Genomic DNA, 19,751 nt, shown 5'->3' on the forward strand with positions numbered 1-19,751 from the left:
CCGCCACACTGAGCAACCAGACTGTCTGAGATCGGCACACCTTCCGTCTTCCTTTGCGCTCACACAGTCGCTCCTCGGATCCACTGGGAGGTCTTACGTTCCATTCACCCGACTCGTCCCACTCTACACGCTTAGTCAGTGGGCCAAACCAGCCCCTAGAGTGCCTCAGCATGTGCTCCCTTCCCAAGCCCCAGCTCGAACTGCCTTCTCCAAACAGGTGGCCCGATTGTCTCCCATGACTGCCTTTTCCGTTCTTTAACCTCTCTTTCTTTTATATCTCCCTTTTACATACTTCATCTCTTTCTTCTCCCCCTGTGCCGGCCTGTATATATACAACGTTCTCCATGGGTGCAGCTCCTTAATCACATGCTGCAGGAAACCGTTGAAGCAATTGAGAACGATCGCACACGCACGTGCAGGTGTGACTCGCCCCAATTACCTCATTAGCTCCCCGTGGATATGCAATCGCACCAACGAAGACTGACATGGCTTTATGGATTTAAAACCTGGCCATATTTTGTTATAGCCATGGACCCGCTATACCACAAGAGGTTCATCTTTTTTTTAAGCCTACATATCCCTTTGTGGATGGGCCTTGGCATCCATATACTGTATATATATATATATATATATATATACTACTGTATATACTGTGTGTATATACACTGGGCACTTTATTAGGTACACCTTGATAGCACAAAGTTGGACCCTCTTTTGCCTTCAGAACAGCCATAATCGTTCACGGCAAAGATTCAACAAGGTTCTGGAAACATTCCTCAAGGATTTTGGCTCATATTGACATGACAGGATCACACAGTTGCTGCAGATTTGTTGTCTGCACATCCATGATTCAAATCTCCCATTCCAGCACATCCCAAAGATGCTCTATTGAATTGAGATCTTGTGATTATGGAGGCCATTTGAATACAATTAACTCATTGTCATGTTCAAGAAACCAGTTTGAGATTATTTGAACTTTGTGACTTGGCACATCATCCTGCTGGAAGTAGTCAGCAGAAGATGAGTACACTGTAGTCATAAAGGGATGGTCATGGTCAGCAATAATACTTGGGTAGCTTGTGGCATTTAAGCAATGCTCTGTTGCTGCTAAAGGACCCAAAGTGTGGCAAGAAAATAGCCCCCACACCATTACACCACCAGCAGCCTGAACTGTTGATACAAAGCAGGATGGATCCATGCTTTCATGTTGTTGATGCCAAATTCTGAGCCTTCCATCTGAATATTGCAGCAGAAATTGAGACTCATCAGACCAGACATTTTTCCAATCTTCTATTGTCCAATTTTGGTGAGCCTGTGTGAATTGTAGCCTTAGCTGCCTGTTCTTGACTGACAGGAATGGCACCCAGTGCTTCAAGGTTCAATGTGTTATGCATTCAGAGATGCTTTTCTGCATATTTCAGTTGTAACGAGTGGTTATTTGAGTTATTGTTGCCTTTCTACCACCTCGACTAGTCTGGCCATTCTCCTCTCATCTCTGGCATCAACAAGGCATTTTGCCCAGAAAAACTGCCACTCACTGGATATTTTCCCTTAATTGGACCATTCTCTCCTAGAGATGGTTGTGTATGAAAATCCCAATAGATCAGTAGTTTCTGATATCACGCTCAAAGTCACTTAAATTCCCGTTCTTCCCCATTCTGTTGCTCAATTTGAACTTCAGCAAGTCATCTTGACAATGTCTACATGCCTAAATGCATTGAGTTGCTGCCATGTGATTGGCTGATTAGATATTTGTGTTAACAAGCAGTTGGACAAGTGTACCTAATAAAGTGGCAAAGTGGCCACACATACTTGCAAATATTCACATTTTATTACTTTTATGTTACAAATAAATTATACTAGTTGGTTGATTGTAGCAGGTGTGTTTGGGTTATTTGTTGAAAAGAAGTTTTTCAGCCCATTCAAACTACTGCAGAGAAAGTGAAAGTATTTAATGAAGACCTTCACCAATTAATGCATCTTATTTATTTGGTGAGGAGTTAAGCAAAATTATACCTTTAATTGGCTAACTAGAAATATTGCAATATGCAAGCTTTCCAGGCAATTCAGACCCCTTCTTCGGGCAAGATGTAATCAATAAATCTTATTCAGAAATTGTATAGATACCTTCATATTTTTTGTGTCCCAGTTATGAGGTGAAACAGAGATCCTTAGGAAGGAGGAAGTTAACATTCATACACTTCCTACATTAATTTGGTGTCACTGGGAGGGCATCTTACTAATTTTTTTAATTCAATTACTGACATTGCCAAAGGCAACATTGATGGTTAATTATCTGATTGATTTCTAACAATCATCAATTCTTCTTCTCACACCCTACAGCATGCCTTGCAGTTCATATGGGATTTATAGTATTTAACTAATAGGCTGGAATTCTGTGTTATTTTTAATACAGTAGAACCCCGGTTATCTGAGGTAACGCAGAGACATGATACCTTATACTGTATAACTGAAAACTTGGATAAAATAGATGGCCGCTGCTATTTTTGATTAAACATTATGAATATAAAAGATTTTGCCAATTTATGTTACAGTATCACTTTTAAGTCTGTTTTCAAACCTTAGCGTTCCTTGCTTTTTTTGTCACAATGTTCCACAGTCACCTCAGCATTAAAATATAGAAATGTCCTCCTGTTGTTTAATATTCAAAAGTGCTGTTTTGGTGGTATTTACACTGCCTGCACGTGAAATATTGTATGGATTTTCTATAGAGTCTTCATTTTGGTATAAACTCAAAAATCTAAAGAGAGCAAAACAGTAGAGCATCTGCACACAGACAATGTTGGCGACACACTGACAATAGCCAAGGGGTAGGAAAAAAGTGTGACCCGACATTTGCGCGATAGACATATGCGCACTGACAAAATAGCGCCGATTAAAACATGCCGTCAAAATCACAAAAGTTTCATTAAATATGAATTACTAGTTTAAAGCATATATAATAATGTTTATTTTAGAAGTCAATATTATGAGACAGCACGCAGATAGTCCTTAAGATCACACCCTGCATATGTAGGAAGAATTGCAGCAAGGGCGTCCCACTCTCTTGGCCTCTCTCGCGATTTTGTCGGCGCACATTTGTCGAAAACCAGTTAGCGGGTTTGTCGGCGCTAATTTGTCCGTCGCGGTTTTGTCGGGGCTCATATGTCTATCGTGCTTTTGTCGTTGAACCAAAAAAAGGAGTGAGTGAGTCACACCAGCATACCCACAGTCACCAACTCCTCGACTGCTCGCTCAGCACACTCGAGATTAAAAGTATAGTATTTACGCATTCAGTACAGTATTCATGCCAAAGCTTTTATTTATTATAGGAAAAGTAGTGAATTACGCTTATAGGGTCACCTCAGATAATGCGGAACTTCAGTTAACTGAGGCTTGGATTATCGGTGCTCTACTGTATTTATATTCCTATTCAGATTATCTATAAACAGCAAATTGTTTAAGTGTGCAGATGATACCAAAATAGACAGAATGGCAGATAATCTAGAGTCAGTTTAATTATTACAGAGGGACTTGGACAGAATACAGACAGGCGGATTTGTTACATGGAAATTCAATGTACGGAAAGTAAATGTAATTTTTTCATGTAAGAAGTCAAATATGTTAGATTTGAATACACAATGTGAGGTAAGAAACTTTGAAGTACACCTCATGAGAATGACCTAGGAGTCATAGTGGACTCGTTATTATCTACATCCAGACAATGTATAGAAACCATTAGGAAGCCAAATATAATGTTTGGTTATATAGCATACTGATGTCCACGGAGGTTATGCTCCAGCTTTATAACACACTGGTGAGGCCTCATCTGGAGTACTGTGTGCAGTTTTGATTGGCAGGCTACAAAAGGACATTAGCAGCACTAGAAAAGGTCCAGAGAAGAGCGACTAGGCTATTTCTAGGACTACAGAGAATCTGTTGTGGGAAAAGATTAAAGGATTTGAAACCTTTAAGATTACAGATATTAAGAGTTTTTCAACATTGAGGTTTTAAAATCATTAAAGGAATTAGTCTCAGTGGATCCTGGTCGTTACTTAAAAATGAGTTCAACAAGACCACAGGGACACAATGAGAAACTTGTTAAGGGTAAATTTCGCACAAACGTTTGGAAGTTTTTCTTCATGCTCAGAACCATATACACATGGAATAAATTATGAAGTAGTGCAGTAGAGAACAGGACTTTAGTGACTTGCAAAACTCATCTTGATGCTATTTGGGAGAAATTAGGTGGATAGGTTTTGGGGAACTTGATGGGGCTGAAAGGCCTGTTCTCCTGAAACATTTTCTAACGTTCTAATACAGCATGACCAGTTTTCTATGATGACTGAAGCTGCAAAATGCTGACTAAGCAAACCGCAGACAGTCTGGTCTTCTTATATAATACGCTAGCATGGCTGTCCGTTTGTCTGTCCAGGATTTTAAATCACCTGTAGCTTGCAAACCGTTTGAACTATTGACCTGAAATTTGGTACACATATACACATTCCAATACAACTCGGAGTCCTGCCACATCCAAAAGTTCGCTGACGACACTGCTATCGTGGGCTGCATCAGGAGTGGGCAGGAGGAGCAGTATAGGAACCTAATCAAGGACTTTGTTAAATGGTGCGACTCAAACCGCCTACAACTGAACACCAGCAAAACAAAGGAGCTGGTGGTGGATTTTAGGAGGCCCAGGCCCCTCATGGACCCTGTGATCATCAGAGGTGACTGTGTGCAGAGGGTACAGACCAATAAATACCTGGGAGTCCAGCTGGATGATAAATTGGACTGGACTGCCAATACTGATGCTCTGTGCAAGAGAGAACACAGATGACTATACTTCCTTAGAAGGCTGGCATCCTTCAACATCTGCAATAAGATGCTGCAGATGTTCTACCAGACGGTTGTGGCGAGCGCCCACTTCTATGCGGTGGTGTGCTGGGGAGGCAGCATAAAGAAGAAGGACGCCTCGAGTCTGAAAAAACTGGTGAGGAAGGCAGGCTCAGAGCTGGACAGTTTGACATCTGTGTCAGAGCGACGGGTGCTGAACAGGCTCCTGTCAATCATGGAGAATCCACTGCATCCACTGAACAGGATATCACATCTGTATATTGTACATCTGTGTATATATATAATAGTACTTATATTATTACTGCACATACATAACACACCTGTATGTTGTACATCTGTATGTATATATATATATATATATATATATATATATATAGTACTTATAGTATTATAGTACATACAGATACATGTATAGGTACATAAATGTATATTGTAAAATATGTATATTTGCCATCCGCATTTAGAACATTTGTATATCTATTTATATATATCTATATATCTATTCCCATCTTCACTGTGCTCTTAACTGTACATATCGTATTTAACTGTATATATCGATTTAACTGTAAATATCGTATTTAACTGTACATAATATGCACATATTATATTTATTGTACTTCTGCTCTTTGCACTTCTGATTAGATGCTAAACTGAATCTCGTTGCCCTGTATTTATACATGTGTAATGACAATAAAGTGAATCTAATCTAATCTAATCTAATCTAATCTTCAGACAGAGGAGCAGCTTCAGTGACAGACTGGTGTCACTGTCCTGCTCCACTGACAGAGTGAGGAGATCGTTCCTCCCACACACTAATAGACTCTTCAATTCCATCCGTAAACGTTAATATTATACAAAGTTATTGTCTGTCTGTTATACCTTCATTGTTATCACTCTTTAATTTAATATTGTTCTTTATCAGTATGCTGCTGCTGGAGTATATGAATTTCCCCTTGGGATTAATAAAGTATCTATCTATCTATATGCTACATGACCTCTACTGTCCGCTTTCAGGGTTATGATTGACCTCCAAGGTTATTCCTCTTTTTATTTTATTGTAGAATCAACTCCCGGCAGCGGCCAGACCATGCATACGGGCGCCATTCTCATTCCCTACCACCTTCACTGTCATTTCCTTGACGTCTTCATATCTTAAATCAGTCTTGAGGCAGATTGAAGACTAAAGTGCCAGCTTAAGTGAAAAGTTAAGAAAAATGTACTAAGCAATTACAGCACAAACACTGACTTGATCAGTTTTAACGCGAAAAGATGCTGATGAAAGAAGAGCAGCAGCGGGACGCTAGGGTGGAGAAACAGCAAGCGCATCAACCTCTGAGCAAACGGATGCTAAATGTACAGAGAAAGAGGATGAAAACTTAGAATGCTCAAGTCAAGTGTCTTCACTGCACGTTATTGTACAGTCCGCCATTACAGGTGGTACAATAAAACAGTTCCTGGGGAGAAATCCACAGGCACCATGTACAGTTAAAAAATAAATGTTCCTCATTCTTGTTTTTTTATTGTATGAGGAAGTGAAAAAATCAATCATAGATGTTTTCTTCTCTTTTGAATTCCATTTTCTTAAAGGTACATTATGCAATGATATTGGTCAGGCAAGGATTCTCATACAGAATTAATCCACAATCAACAACACGAAGTGCAAGGCAGGAGACAGCCCTGGATAGTGTGGCAGTCCATCGCAGAGCACCCTCAGCTACACTCCAAAACTCACACTTGGGCAGGTTAGTGTTAACAGTTAATCCAAACTACATGGGATTAGGGAGGAAAACAGGAGTACCCCACGTAGATATGGGAAAATATGCATTGTCCATACAGTTGTAGCAGCACTACGAATTAAAGGACTCCATTTCCCAGCTGTCCTGAGAGTATTGCCCTGATTTGACAACTAAAGGGGGCGCAGGGTCTGCTGGGGACAAGGAAGACTGGTGGGAATTTTAAAAGGAAGCTGGCTGTTGTTTTGTGTCTGTGGTTACCCATCTGTTTTGCCATCTGCATCATCTGCCTTGGACTATTGCTTTTTCCTGGATCAACTCTATGGAGGTATGGACTGTCTTGTGCCTGCCTGTCTTATATGTATAGTGTGTTGGATTTACCATCACCATCGTCGGAGTGAGCGCTCTCAAATCTCACCACATCAGGAATACTGGTATTGCATTTCTTCAAAGGCTCGTCAATTTGTTCCTTTATTCCACAACATCTGTTCCCACTGCTTTTGGACTGTTTATGGACTTGCCTGTTAGTGTTTATTGTTGAGTTATTTGTTATCATCTTGTGGCCGTGAAGAAGTTGGTAGGGTAATCTGTTTATTGGTCGTTTATGTTTTTGCTTCATTTAATATACAGCATTATTATTTTATCTACTGTTAATCCGTGTCTCTATGTGTGAGTGGTTCAAGTCGGGCTGGCTGTGTTCTTGAGGTCCCCACCAAACAAATAAACAAATCACATTCTCAAAGATGGTGTGACTCTGAACAGCTCTAGACCGCTACACAGTGTGGGATTTTCAAATGCTGGATACCGAATCCAATGTCCCAAAAATATGCAACTAATAATACAGTACATGTATTCATAACTTACAATTAAGAAATATTCAAAACCAAGCAAGCATCATATTTGATAAATAAATCTTGCATAATATGTGAATCAGAATTTCATCATTCATTCTAGTTCTATCAATAGAATTAACTTTTCATTTTAAATTTGCTAAAGTCGACGCTCTTAGAGGTGTAGATCTGTCAGAGTAGAATATCACACCAACAAACGAAGACTTACAAAGGAATCACCCAGCAGTCAGAACTCAATTAAAAATGATCACAGACACAAAAAGTATACAAACAAGTTTGAAGAACAGAAAAAGCCGTATTACCACCAAAAACTTTATTCTAAAATAAAAAAAAAAAAGAGGCGAGGAAAAATGTATGATTTTACATGAAAACATATAAGTTCACAATTTCTCACAGTATCAAAAACTTTCATATTCCTCACTGATTTTTAAAGATTTGTTCTGTACAAAGAAAGGAAAAAAATTAAAGAGTGAACTGCATTGCACCATGTTTAACATTACTGGCCGATAAGTTACTGCATTCAATTTTAAATAACTAGTATTATTAAATGAAAACAGCTTAAGATTATAACTTAGAAGCAACAAAAATGTATACAAACCAAAGAAGCAAAATGTTAAGAGCAGTTTTAGCTGGCTTCCCGCAGATGAACGGGTTGTGTATGGAGGATATTCTTAAGTTGTAAATGAGCCGTTTTGGAACAAATGGCATTTAAAGGACGTTTTAATTGCTCTGCTTGGCATTCGAAGAAATGCTGCTTGCTGTTGCTATTTGAAAACTATATTATTATTTGGGTGGGCATAAAAGCAAAAGTTCTACCATTTTTTGACAATTCACAGATTTTCTTTTGTTGTGTTAGTGTTATCACAGGAGTTTAGATTCAAAGATTCAGTGCTTGGGTAAAGTGAAACTTTCCACCAAATATCAATGCTCAACAGTCTCAGCATTTAAAATAGATGTCAATGTCTACCACAAATTTGCATTTAAGTGGCAGTAATTTCTTCTTGCCTGTAAACATTTTTCACATGCATCTTGTAATGCATTCATTGTTATAAAATAATGCTGCAAGTTCAATATGTATGGAACAAAATCTCCCACTTGTTAAGGGAAACATAGCTTGTCTATTGGTAACAATGTGCAACTACTCTTACAAAATAAACAATACAGCTATAATTTGCCCACCACTTGTTAACAGCGCCAAAAAAAAAAAAAAAACAAGATTACATATTGTATGCAAATAAATGAACTAACAGAAAACTTTGTGAAAGCAGAACATATACGTAAGTGGAGGAATGGGACATTTTGTCTCGTTGATTTTTCTCTTCTGCCACCCTTCATTGCTGCTGAATGCTGAACACACTGGAAGTTATTGATGAAACAACATCTGGACAACAAGTTACAGGGCTGGCAATACAAAAAGACACAGCTTTTATAGTTCCCAAGAAATTATTCAACTGTTAGCGAGGGAAAGTGGGATGAATTAGGAGCCAAAAACAAAGAAATCTGAGCCAGCATCTTATTTCTTATTCAGAAACCGTCCAAGATAACACTCAAAGGTGCCCTCTCTGAAACGAGGGCAGTCAGTACCGTCACATAGCGTCAAGACACACAGAGCACTTAGGACAGGGCACACCTCCACATGGCTCTTTTTAACTACACACGTGAAATGGCATATACTGTTTCTTTTTGTCTTTATGATTTTAGGTAATGTATTTGCTTTCTTTTTTACAAAGTTATATTTAATACAAACAGCAAAGTCAAAATGCAGGTAATTCTCCATAGAATTCTATACTCACTTATTTACAGGAGGCATCAGCATACAAAGACAGCTGATGCTCAAAAGAAACAAAAAAGTATATTTAGTTTGTTTAAATAAAACATTATGGAGTATTAAAAAAAAACAACAACAACAACAACAACAAAGTGCCCTTTTCATAAACAAATATTGGTATCGAAAAGCAATTTCAAAGATGAGGAAAACAGAAAATTGTAGCTTCTTATAATACTCCTTAAACACATCCCCGCTTTTCTCTTGATTCTCTGCAGCATTAAAATGTATACAACACATATTTGTTAAACCCTTAAAAGAAAAAAAAGAAAATAAAAACTGTGCAATAAAAAAAGAGTCACAGTTTGACCCATTAGGCAAGAATTTAACCAACAAGTAGAGCAGAAAAGAAGCTGGGGACTGGGACTCGTAACTTGTATTAAGGATGTATTAAGAAAGAAAGCAAGCAAGCGTCATGATGAGCCACCTTTACAAAAATCCCAATGTTTATAAATTAAAATCTAGTGTGTGGCGGATGGTGAACTTGCTTCATGTAATGGCATGAACTTTATTTAAGAAAAAAAAAAAATCTCCAACAAAGATCAAGGTATTCTCTTTGTCTCTTATTGGATGACGTGTGCATTAAATGTTACTTTTTCACAGTCATTTTAAAAAACGATAAGATCTAAAATCACTAACGGTCAAACATAATCGCATCACAGCAACTCAGAGGCGTTAACGTTAGCGCAGAGGCCCATCACGCCGGAGACCAGCTTTAGGGCTATAGCACATCTTCGCCATTGATTTGGAAGATGGTTGGCCATTTATTCTTATTGATTGGCACTAAGTTCTCCCCGTTTTGGGTTCAAGCATCGCTATTAAGCACTACTCTTTGTGACTTCTGTCGTCTTTCAGACACAGATACAAAATCTCTGAATTCAAAAAAGTGTACATGATATATTTTATATTGTAAGATGTGGCCCATCACTATACTCAAAGATAAGAGAAATCAATAGGGAAAGGGTTTTTTTTTATTATTATTTTTTATTTTTAGCACAAGCATTTTGCCTGGAACATTTATATGTTTTTTTTTTCTCTTTTACCTAGAGATTTGAAAAATACTGAATTTCTTTTGTTGTACTAATATATTTAAAAAGAAAAAAAAAAAAAAAAACAGGAAAAATTCACAGTCTAAAAACATCCTCTATCTCTTCCGCACTCTTTCATTTGCTCGTTTTTTTCTTTTATTCTAAAGGCATCCACAGGTGCCATTTCGGTTGAGTCCAGCTAAGCTGAACTTTGTAAGGAAACCCCATCAAAAGCAGTGCTTCATGATTTAAAAAGACTGGGTAGTTCTGACAGAGGGGCAAGAGACTGGAAGAATCAGAAATACGGCTGCTGTCACTGCTATCATTAATTAATACAATAACCCTAGAACTTCAATTACACATATACATTATTTTATATACATTAATACAGTTTAATTGTGGGCAATTAGATTAGAGCACAAAAAAGAAAAATGAAAACAAACAAAAAAACTCCGCCATTTCTGATTCTGTAGTCTCATGAACCTCAGCCTTTGCTATTCAGTAACAGATTTTTATTTGAGCACGCCCAGTGCAAAACAGTTTTGTCCCTCCTGCTTTTTGATTTTTGTATGTTTTCTCTGTGGGAAAAGATGTGTTATTAACCCACACACCTTACTGGCTTAAGTTTTCAAAAAAAAAAAAATACAAATCAAAACTGGCAACCACCAAACAGCCCACTGGTTGGCATCACGCACACAAGTGTTTTTAGGGGTTAAGATGAAGGGGAATTGGGCCTGGAAAACATCCACAAATGATGGACACAATTTGAACATTTTTTTTTTTTTTTGTGGTTGCATTCCAATCTCTTTCCTCTGCACCCTCCCACCCAAACCCTTAATTCCAGGAAATATGGCAGATTCACAGTGTGCACCTGTGAAGTCTGCCCCAGAGCCAGCAGAGGGCACTATGTCAAAGACAGAAAGGGTCCCCCAAATGACAAGGGAATGTGCTGCTGCTCCCTCCTTGATCTCACATCATTACATGCCGGCGCCGGTGTAGAGCCAGATGGTCAGAGCGTGAGAAACTACGGTCACAATCTGAACAACGGAAAGGCTTTATGCCTGTATGCTTGCGGAAGTGTCTTGTCAACTCGTCGGAACGGGCAAACTTCCATGTACATCCTTCCCAAGTGCAGTGGTATGGCTTTTCTCCTGAAAACCAAACAAAAGAACAAATTTAGTTACAGAATTCCCTGCCTTCATTTTAACAGATCCTGACTCACCCCTGCCAACACATCTGGAAAGCTCCACTATGTCATATTTGAGACACCTGAATATTTTCTTTCCATTCTTTGGTAACACTTTAGTTTAGGTACTGCATAGATGCTTTGGCTACTCATTTATTCGTACGTAGAGGATAAGACTAAAGAAGTTTTCCTGAAGCTTTGTAACACACTGGTGAGGCCTCATCTGGAGTACTGTGTGCAGTTTTGATATCCTGACTACAAAAAAGACATAACAGCGCTAGAGAAAGTCCAGAGAAGAGTAACTTGTCTGGGCTACAGGGGATGAGTTATGAGGAAGAATCAAAAGAGCTGAGCCTTTTTAGTTTAAGCAAAAGAAGATTAATAGGAGACATGATTGAAGTGTTTAAATTTATGAAGGGAATTCGTACAGTGGATCAAGACTGTTACTTTTTAATGAGTTCATCAAGAACATGGGGACACGGTTAGAAACGTAAGGATACATTTCCCCCAAACATTAGGAAGTCTTTCTTTACACAGAGAACCATAGACACATTGAATAAGCTACCAAATATTGCGGTAGACAGTAGGACTTTAAGGACTTTCAAAACTCGACTTGATGTTATTTTAGAAGAAGTAGGTGGATAGGACTGGTAAGCTTTGTTGGGCTGAATGGCCTGTTCTCATCTAGATTGTTCTATTGTAACAAGACCTTAAAGGCTTCTTTTGGTGATAATGAAACTTACAAATCATCAGTTAAGTGGTAATTTGTCTCTGTGTACTGTGGCATTTGATATGCTGGTAAAATTCACAGGCCATATATTGAAGTAAGCCATATCAAAAGAAATATGTCTCACTTATGACACTTCTGACCGTTCCAAACTGAAGTTATTGTAGTAGGCCACATAGCACAGACGATTAATCATTTTACTGATGCTTTGTAAGTGTCATTAAAACCAAAAGAAGCCTCTTGCTATGTACAGCAAAATGATTAGCAGGTGCATTTTTGCAGTACCTAAACTAAAGTGCATCACTTACCAGTACCTAAACTTACATGCATCACACCATTACTGATGCACTAATCAAGTGACATGCACTCTGACCTTTACAGACAAGATATTTACATCATATCCCTTGTTGTTTAAAAGTTCTCGGCGGAGATTTGTAACAACATACCAGTATGTATCCTTCTGTGTGCCTTGAGATGAGAGCTCTTTGTGTATACTTTGTTGCAGCCATCATAGTCACACCTGTGAACGCGTCTCCTTTTCATCTCCGGAGATTCCACCTCTGGAGGCAGCATGTCAGGCATTGAACTGGAGAAGAGGGACACACATACATTACTAATCTGAACCAGGGTAAACAAACTGAACATCAAGGGAAACAAACTAGATAAGTCTGAGGTAATAGTTTCATGTTTTAAAAAATAGTTACAATTACAATAACATTGTAAAAACAGATTTTTGAAATGCCAAGATGGTCAAAATGTAAATCTTTGATAGACGTGAAAAGAAAAACTGCATTTCCTTTATTAGGGTGAATCATATTTGCGACTTTTACAATCCGTCTCCTGTGACCTTAGAGTGAAGGAGCATGTGTTTTCCCCAATGTTTTTATATTGTCAGAAGCCTTGTGCAAAATAAAGTTGCCTATTTCAAAATGGGCCTTCTAAAGAACAACTCAAAATTAGGCTCAATAAGTTAAACTTTGCTCAGAAGAGAAAGAGACTTGGCACTGGTGTTTGTTAGCGAAATCCTTGTGCATGAATAATATATAATATAGCCTGGGTTTGGCTTATCATGAACTAGCAACATTATACCCTCCATGTGAGATGACCACCCGAAAAGGTAAGAGTGGAAGTCAGACACAAGTTCAGTCTGTCTACCTCAATATGGTGGCATTTATCCCCCTCACCAAGAAAAGTGGAACAAAAATGAGAGATCAGCATTTCCAACACTGTGGCACTATTTCAATGTAGAACAAAACACACATGTATATTACACATTGTTTCAGTTCAAGTGAAAACTGTTTTCCATCCATTAACCAACCCGCTATATCCTAACTACAGGGTCATGGGGGTCTGCTGGAGCTAAACCTAGCCAACATAGAGCGCAAGGCAGGAAACAAACCCCGGGCAGGGCGCCAGCCCACTGCAGGAAAACTGTTTTAACTTTCTTAATTTTTTCTTGTATGTAATCTACAAAGCCAGAACATCTGGGTGTTCCAACACCAAGTAGATGAATGAAGCTCCTTGTTTTGGCTCTTTTATAATGTATGACAGAAGTACTGGTGTAAACCAAAGAAGGGGACCCTTACCTTTCAAAGACTGGAGTGTCTTAAACGTTTCAGGCCAGTTTCACAGTACATCTTAAAGATATGTTTGATTAACATGGTATTGGACTGATTAAAGTTTGTAACTGAGTGTCATTATTTCCCCATGCGGAATGAGAACTGAGATTAGAAGCAGATGACTACATGTGCTACAAATACTTGTTAGTTTTAACTCTTGTACTCATATAAAATGAGACTGTAGAGATGAGAACATACAGAATGGTTAGACCTGAAACATTTTACACTCATTTAAAATCCATCCATCCATCCATTATCCAACCCACTATGTCCTAATTCCAGGGTCACGGGGCTCTGCTGGAGCCAATCCCAGCCAACACAGGGCGCAAGGCAGGAAACAAACCCTGGGCTGGGCGCCAGCCCACCACAGTCATTTAAAATCTCTAATTACAATTACAAAAATAATTGTAATCAGTAATGACATATTTAGGGAAATTGTATTGTATCTATCATAATTCACTGATTACTGAAGGTAAGTGTGTTATCTGCCATAAAAGAATTAAATTGCAACAAATTCCAGAAGACACTAATGGACTTTCTCCCCATAGTAAGCTGTCAGGTTTTTCAATGGCATCTTACTTAAGACCCTTTGCTTAATCTGTTCTACAACCCTGGGGTTGCTTTGTGGCTATTATATTAAAAGAAATTAATATTTTGCTTCAGGGAAACAAACTTTAAATTACAATCCTCTTACCTCTGATGTTGCTGCAGGGTCAGTGCTTCAGTCTATGTTAATTCTGTTCTGCATGTTTTCTGAAGGCAAAAATTATACCTGCTCTTTCAGTGTTATGCTGATGACATAAGGATCTGTCCATCTGCCGATGTCTTCTAACGTACTGTACATCTCACGCCATCTAAAACTACTCAATGTATGGACAACTTTCAACACTGAATCTGCAGCAAAGCTCAAACAAATTTTGGGGGCACTGGTTACCAAATACAAGACATAGCCACCATTTTCTCCAGAGTGTACCAAGAGTGTAACTATACTGACACTACAGGGCCATATTGTTCCAATTTGTGTGAGCACACTCTGCCGCCTTAAATATACCAAAAAGGGGATAATCATCGCTCATGTGTGATACATAAAAGGTGGCATGTGCTTCCAAACAACCTTGGCTTGACCAATGCAATTCTTTGTTTGTTTGGTTTCCAAATAAAAAACATTCAGTGGTCCACGCGTTAGGTAAAATCATACAAATCCATTCATACCACTCCAGTGTTATCAACTCTGCGTTAGTTATCAGTAAAAATGGAGATCATTTGTATCAAGATGATTCCTCTGGTTTAGAAATATATTAGTGTTCCTGCCCCCAGACTGTCATCGTCACTCAACATCCTTAGATCCAGATCATTCAACCTCATGGGCAGCCAGTGTGGCATGGGGGTTAAGTGTGGGCTCAAATCCGACTGCTTACGCTGTGTGACCATGAGCAAATCACTTGACCTGTCTGTGCCCCAACTGGAAAAACAAAAAAAAAATGTGACCAACCATAAGTCAGCCAAATAAGTATATCATAATAAAGGATGGCTTATCTATGGGACCAGGCAATGCATCATGGATGATTCAGTCTTTAGCCCCTGCTTTAGAATAGGCCTATTGAATCCATTATGGCATCTGCAACAACGTCTGCTTTTACAATTATTTTTAAAAACTCAGTTGTATTGCTGACCCTTAGCAATTAATCCTATTAAATTGTGTTGCAACTTCAACAAGGCTTGACAAATGCTGTTATTAATTGCTATGAATTTAAAGCAGGCAAGATGTCTGAAGTTTCTGATGAAGTAAAGCATAAAAACACAAATAACTTCTCATTAGTCACACAGTAAGATATGGAATTAATGGATAAAAAGAGGTATGGTGGTGGAAATCAACTAGGAAGCAGTTTGAAATAAAAAGTAAACCTGAAACAAATGGCAAACGGTAACACCCAAAGTGACTAAAAAAAAAAAAAGTATAAGCACTTGCTTATAGAATCTGTTATTAAAACAATTTATTTTGCTATAACAATTGATTTTGGAGCACAGAAAATTATTTTTCATGTTTTCTTATTTAATGTAATTTTATATTTCTTAAATACTATTTTTTTCATGCTCAATTTATAAAATACTGAATGACTAACTCGGCTTAAATTGGTACACTGCAAATGGAGCACGGAACCCTTTCCTTGAGGTTTTCATGAGTGCGTTGTGAGACTTCTAACAGCAGAGGGCGCCATCAGCTCACTCCTGGAAGCTTTCACAAATTCTTCCTCATTGGCAAAAGCCCAAGTCAGTTGTTCTTTCTCAATAAAAGCTGGGGCGTCAAGTCACTAAGCAGACAGGTCAGTTACGTAATCCTGTTAACACCCTGAAAACTTATTGCTGGGATATGGAAAATGAAGTTAATAAATATATATATATTAGCTAAACATTAAAACACCCCTCTACACTAAAGACATCTATTTAATCAGACTGAGAAAAATACTTGGGGGCGTAACTAAAAGCCAACATTGGCCACATCATCTCTTTTGTAAACCACCACCATGGCAACAGGCCTCTTACACAGGGCAACAGTGCAAGAACACAAGATGGGGAGGAGCTCAGGCCAACTGAACACAGCCAGGTTTCTAACATTTTGACAGTTTCTGTATTCAAAGCACAGCCTGCCTTCTTAGAACAAGAGGTGGTGAGTCACAGACATCAAGCTATATATGAAAAATAAAAAGAATTCAGTGAATGCACCTTAATTCAAGATGAACATAATTTATTAATTAAAAAAGGAAGTAAATTGGGAATGACAGAAAATGGGAATATCCTATGAGTTAACCAGTATACCACGAGGGAGATGGTGTCTCCTTGCATGAAGGAAATCTCAAAACTGTAAATGACGTAGCATTGCTAATCAGGATTATTACAAATATATCCATCTTCTAATCCAATTATCCAGTTCAGGATCTTAAGGTGCTGGGGTTTATTCTATCCCACCCTGGCAGCATGAAGTGCAAGGCAGGAAGGAACCCATCAATTGCTTCACAGGGTAAACTTCTGCACACAGCCGCGCACTTACACTGAGCCAATTTATAATGGATTCAAGGGATGGAGGCGGACCGTTAGGCGTGGTGAACTGAAATGACGCCATTCACAGTTATGCTTTGGACTGTGCTAGCAAACATGACATACAAGAATCCAAACGTTTATGGGACAAAATCTACTAAGTGAGTGTGCCAATGTTTGTGCAGTGTCAGCAGACACATCAGCCTCGCACACCGCTAGAAACTGTTGGGCGTATTCTTGTGCTATGCTGATGTTATCTATTCTTTATTTTTCTCTAGTCTTAGTAAATTAATTTACACAAAGAGGGTCAATTAAAAAAAAATTAAATTGTGGTCAGAACTTTTTTTTTTTACAATTTTATTCAGAAAAGGGCTGTTCTGTAGACGTTTTACTGCACTTAAAAAACAAATTATGGGGATTGTCCAGCATATACAATGGCTTCACAAGTCAATTACAAAAAATGTGGTTAATCATTTATTACAAAGAAAAATGATCTAATTTCAATCTCTCTGTGCTTTAGTAATGACTCTGAATTAACATGGGGAAAAAATGGCAATTAAGTGTTCTTAATCTTAGAAACAAACCAAATATTGCATTTCTCTTGTTTTTCATTAAACCAACCACAACTGCACTAGAGATAAGCATGCAGTATTGTGGAAATGTATACATATGTACAGTATACAGTAATCCCTCCTCGATCGCGGGGGTTGCGTTCCAGAACCCCCCGCGATAGGTGAAAATCTGCAAAGTAGAAACCATATGCTTGTATGGTTATTTTTATATATTTTAAGCCCTTATAAACTCTCCCACACTGTTAGCATTATTAGAGCCTTCTAGACATGAAATGACACTCTTTAGTCAAAAGTTTAAACTGTGCTCCATGACAAGACAGAGATGACATTTCTTTCTCACAATTAAAAGAATGCAAACATATCTTCTCTTCAAAGGAATTCGTGACAGGAGCAGAGAATGTCAGAGAGAGAGAGAGAGAGAAAAGCAAACAATCAAAAAATCAATACAAGCTGTTGGGCTTTTAAGTATACGCACCGCGATAAAGCAGCCGCAAAGAAGGGAGCAATGTGAAGGTAATCTTTCAGCATTTTTTTAAGTAGCGCCCGTATCCCCTAGGCAAACAGCCTTTGTGCAAACAGCCCCTCTGCTCACACCCCTTCTGTCAGGCGCAGAGAATGTCAAAGAGAGTGAGAAAAGCAAACAATCAAGCACCGCACGGGAAGCACATCGTATATCATTGAGGAGTTTTATTTAATACGTAATACATGCTCTGATTAAGTAGCTTCTAAGCCCTCCGCAATAGTGTCCCTTGTATGAAATCAACTGGGCAAACAAACTGAGGAAGCATGTACCATAAATTAAAACACCCATTGTCCGCAGAAATCCGCGAACCAGCGAAAAATCTGTGATATATATATTTAGATATGCTTACATTTAAAATCCGCGATGGAGTGAAGCCGTGAAAGTCGAAGCGCGTTATAGTAAGGGATCACTGTATATGTATATTTAATACTTGTTGTTTAAGCCCGTGCTGTAAAAAGCCCGGGGGTCCTAAACACTGTTGAAATCATCAGAAAAAAAATTTTAATGTAGAGATGTCAGGTAATTGAAAGGAACTACTCTGGCATCTCACTCCTAGGAGGATTCATTTTGCTGACGTGCTTGCATTGCTTCTGCATTAGCGGTGGGAAGAGAAGTAAAAGGGATACCGTCTTGCTGATGTTAGCGGCTAAGCCACTTTGTCTTTCTTCCGAGGTTTTGTTTTGCTGATTGCTACTGTATATACAAAAAAAAAACTGATGTAAAGTATCCATCTACACGACATAAAGCTATGTTTTTACTAGTAAAATTCTGCAAGCTAATCTTTAGATTCACATCCTGGCATAAAGATGCACACACAGACAGACGGACATCCTTCTGACACGGTCAAATTGTGTTGAAAGCTTAGTCAAAATTTTACGGTGCAGGTAAGTAATATAACATCTTAGAAAAGCACATAAGGTGCTGGGACGGTTTTGATACATTTTCTCGAATTTAAAGAACAGAAAGGTAAAAAATGGAATCCTCTATAAATTAAACAAAGTTATAATCAAGCAAGCATTTTAGCAGTGTCGTATTTAAAATCTGACTTCTGTTTCACTATTGTGAGCTGTCAGCATAGCAAGGAATATTCAGGTTGAAATGTGTTTATTTAAAATTAAAATTTTTGTTTAAATATTTTACTAGTGCTTGGGCTGCTATTCATTTAAATTTTTTGCTTCTTCTTATACTACAGAATAATAAAATAAAGTTTATAATCAACATTTGTTGAATGGCCTTCAAGAGTCTCTGTAAGAAACAATGTATAATTTTCCTATTTTTGTATTTTTGTGCTCCATCAGTCTTATTTGATAATAAAGCATTTATACAAGATACAATAAACGTAGAACATTCTACATTTTTTACACCATTTTCTCAAATAAAAGTTATGCTTTGTAGAAAATGGGTAGCCTTTGCAGAGGATCCATTGAAAATGTTCCAAAATATTGCATTCCCTTGATCGTGGGATGACAGAGATATGGTCTTTTATTTTATGATATTAACTATTTTCCATCCATCTATCTATCCACTTATTCATCCATTCACTTTGCAACCCAGCACTGGGGAAAAGGTGGAGGCCTGCCCTGGACGGGATGCCAATCCATCACAAGGCCCGCTCACGCATACAAGTACATTCACCCACAATCACTCATTCAGACACAGTTGAAAGTGTCCAGTTAACCTGACTCATGAGAATGCCTCGTGGAAATAGTGGAAGACGGGTGCCTTGGTGAAGTAGCCGGCCAACAGACACACATACAGGTTCTCTACAGAGAAGACACAAGAGTGCTTGTGTGTTTT

The 19,751-nt window shown here is 38.3% G+C and overlaps 1 protein-coding gene across 3 annotated transcripts in view; it reads right to left on the reverse strand.

Annotated features, from left to right (window-relative positions):
• Positions 1-10,445: 10,445 nt before the first annotated feature.
• The window catches only part of klf8 (Kruppel-like factor 8), a 92,904-nt gene continuing 83,598 nt past the window's right edge, over positions 10,446-19,751 (reverse strand). For all 3 annotated transcript variants that reach the window (XM_039765895.1, XM_039765894.1, XM_039765896.1), the window contains 2 exons: positions 12,651-12,790; positions 10,446-11,442 (listed from right to left, as the gene is read on the reverse strand). In XM_039765895.1, coding sequence (XP_039621829.1) covers positions 11,261-11,442; positions 12,651-12,790 — 322 coding nt within the window. In that variant the 3' untranslated portion in view covers positions 10,446-11,260. The remainder of the gene's footprint in view (positions 11,443-12,650; positions 12,791-19,751) is intronic.

Source organism: Polypterus senegalus, chromosome 10 (genome assembly GCF_016835505.1).
Source record: "Polypterus senegalus isolate Bchr_013 chromosome 10, ASM1683550v1, whole genome shotgun sequence".
In the NCBI taxonomy this organism is placed as follows: domain Eukaryota; kingdom Metazoa; phylum Chordata; class Cladistia; order Polypteriformes; family Polypteridae; genus Polypterus; species Polypterus senegalus.